The following is a 2,426-nucleotide window of genomic DNA, read 5'->3' as shown; positions in this document are numbered from 1 at the left end:
TTCCTTCCTCTCTTTCTTTCTTTCTTTCTCTGTCTTTATATATACACATATATATGTTTAAAATCTTTCTCTCTTTCTTTCTCTTTCCTTTTCTCCCTTCGCTTCTTTCTTTCTTTCTTTCTTTCTTTCTTTCTTTCTTTCTTTCTTTCTTTCTTTCTTTCTTTCTTTCTTTCTTTCTTTCTTTCTTTGCTTCTTTCTTTCTTTCTTTCTTTCTTTCTTTCTTTCTTTCTTTCTTTCTTTCTTTCTTTCTTTCTTTCTTTCTCTTGCACTCTCTCCCCATCCCTCTCCTTTTTCTTTCCCTTTCATCTTTCTCTTGTTTTCTTCCTCTTGCCCTCCATCTTTCGCTTTACTTCAACACCCGCCCCCTGCTTTAATTAGGTTAACAGTTAGGGGGTTCATACCTTGTTTAGTTTTTGCACGATTAAGCTGCTCTGGAGAAGAAAAGCAATCTGGAGAGCAGGGGTGTGAAAATGACCCTGCTCTCCTCACGCTTGGGCTATTTCATTCGCACTCGCTGAGCTTGTTAGGCTTGGGTCGAAAAGTTTTGCACATGCACCCAGGGCCGCACCAAGGCGTGTCTTAAAAATAAGAAAGAAAGGGAGGGGGAAAAAAGGAAATGCCTTGGTGTAATTAGGTATCAGACCTGGTGGGTTTTCCTGAGGGTCCTGCAGGAAGGTAATGATCCACAATGGGAATTTTGTTCCTGGGTCACAGCAGTTAGAAAGGAGGTGAAATACCTGAGGCCGCTGAGGCCCAGGTCCATGGGGAGATGAGTGCTTTGGTGCCAGCTGTTATGGAGAGTCAGGGAGATTCTTGATTCCAAATTCTAGCTGGAGTTTACCAGTGTGGTTAAAAAACAGGGAAAAGAGAAAAATTTTAAAAGGACGGAAAAAAGCAGATGCTGATTCGAGAAGCCGGACAGTGACCACTGTCCTGGCGAAATCGGAATAGCTGAAGTTTGCAAGAAAACACCCCCAAATCAAGAAGAAATTGGGACGAGCGAGTGGGGCTGGAGCCGAGCCGGGTTCAGGGGGCTGCTCCCGGCCCTCAGCTACTTGTTGAGTGCGAGCCTGCATTAGGCTCCGCTCAGTAACTGCATTGTTCTGCTATTAGTCCCTTTAAAACAATTATTTCTAAGGATCAGCAGCCTTTGTCCTTCCTTTCTTCCTTTTTCTTTTCATTTCTTTTTTTCCAACATATCAGCAGAAAGTGGAAATGCGGTCTCTCTGATCTAGCCTGAATATTATTTACTATGCTACTTCCTGGAGAAGATAATGAATCTTGACCCTTTCTATTCGTATAACCCACCTTCCCTTCCTTTCGAGCAGTTACTTTCAGTATTGTTCACCAGTGCACGGTGAAAAGAAGCTTGGAGATTTTCTAGACACACACAAGCTCCCGTGCAAACATACGTGTCCAGGCTGCACCAGCTCTTTGACTCTCTGTGGCTCTATAGATCTCCGTTTGCACCTTCTTTTCTGTATATTTAGCAGGCGCTGGACACGTATCGCGGTACCTGCAGAGGTTAAAGCTCTCCAGATGTCAATGCCTGTCCAGGGCTTTATTAGCAGGCACAAACTTGCTCTCTTCCAGTTGAATAACTGTGTTTTTCAGCTCAGAGCGATTTGCTCCGGTTTTGATTTGCTCCGTATTTGATTCTTTGGATATATTTTTACTTTTTTTTTTTTAGCAAGAGGTTAACGTAAGATATTAGGTACCATCCCTTAAGAACACTTATAACCAAAGGAAAAAAAGGTTCGTCTGAGTAAATCTAGCGGGGTTTTTGGCAAAGTACAAAGCCTGACTTTTAAAACAGAATTGGAACGTCTCTTGTCATAAGACGGGGATGGAGAATCGCTTTCGAGATAGTTGGTACTCTGCCCCTGTGCCACATTGCCACGAAAAAGCCATCTAACATTTACGTGCAGCCTCGTGGAAGAAAAAAAAAGACAATTGAGGCGATTTGCAAAGTTTATCAGCTCTGTTGGGAAGGTTATTATCACATCTGTAGGCACCTTCGTTTAGCCAGAATATTCCCGGGGTTTGTAGCTCACGGCTCCGTTTGGGAAATTATTTTCCAGCTAAGAAAAAAAAAAAATTCTGCAGTCTGGGCTTGGCAATTTCACGCAGGATTTTCGCTTCAAAGTCCGCGTGGGATTGTCTGGAAAAGGGAAAGGGTGAAGCAAGGCTTGTCAAATTCCGTGTCCCAGGGCTGGCATTGCTGCTCGGAGGGGTCCCGACCCGGAGACATACAGCCCCCCCCCCTACCCCCCCGCATGCTGAATCCTTTGGGAAGGAGGGATGGGGGGTTTTAGCCCGACACCCCTACGGGGAGCTTTCCAGGGTGGCAAAGGGAGTGTAACGGGGGTTTCGCTGTGCTTTCTCCGAGCAGGGAGCCAGGTGTGCCGGCCCCCGCTGCTGCACGG

The 2,426-nt window shown here is 45.1% G+C and overlaps 1 protein-coding gene across 1 annotated transcript in view; it reads left to right on the top strand.

The window, feature by feature from the left end:
- Positions 1-2,392: 2,392 nt before the first annotated feature.
- GATA3 (GATA binding protein 3) overlaps positions 2,393-2,426 on the top strand; it is a gene marked incomplete at its 5' end in the record, with an annotated part of 16,480 nt that continues 16,446 nt past the window's right edge. The window contains 1 exon segment of the mRNA XM_010145278.1: positions 2,393-2,426. This exon segment is cut by the window's right edge and continues 2 nt beyond it. Within this exon segment, the coding sequence (XP_010143580.1) occupies positions 2,393-2,426 (34 nt within the window).

This window comes from Buceros rhinoceros, unplaced genomic scaffold (assembly GCF_000710305.1).
Source record: "Buceros rhinoceros silvestris isolate BGI_N320 unplaced genomic scaffold, ASM71030v1 scaffold18390, whole genome shotgun sequence".
Taxonomy (NCBI): Eukaryota; Metazoa; Chordata; class Aves; order Bucerotiformes; family Bucerotidae; genus Buceros; species Buceros rhinoceros.
The sequence above is the reverse complement of the archived record's forward strand: the minus strand, read 5'-3'. Positions and strand labels throughout refer to the sequence as shown.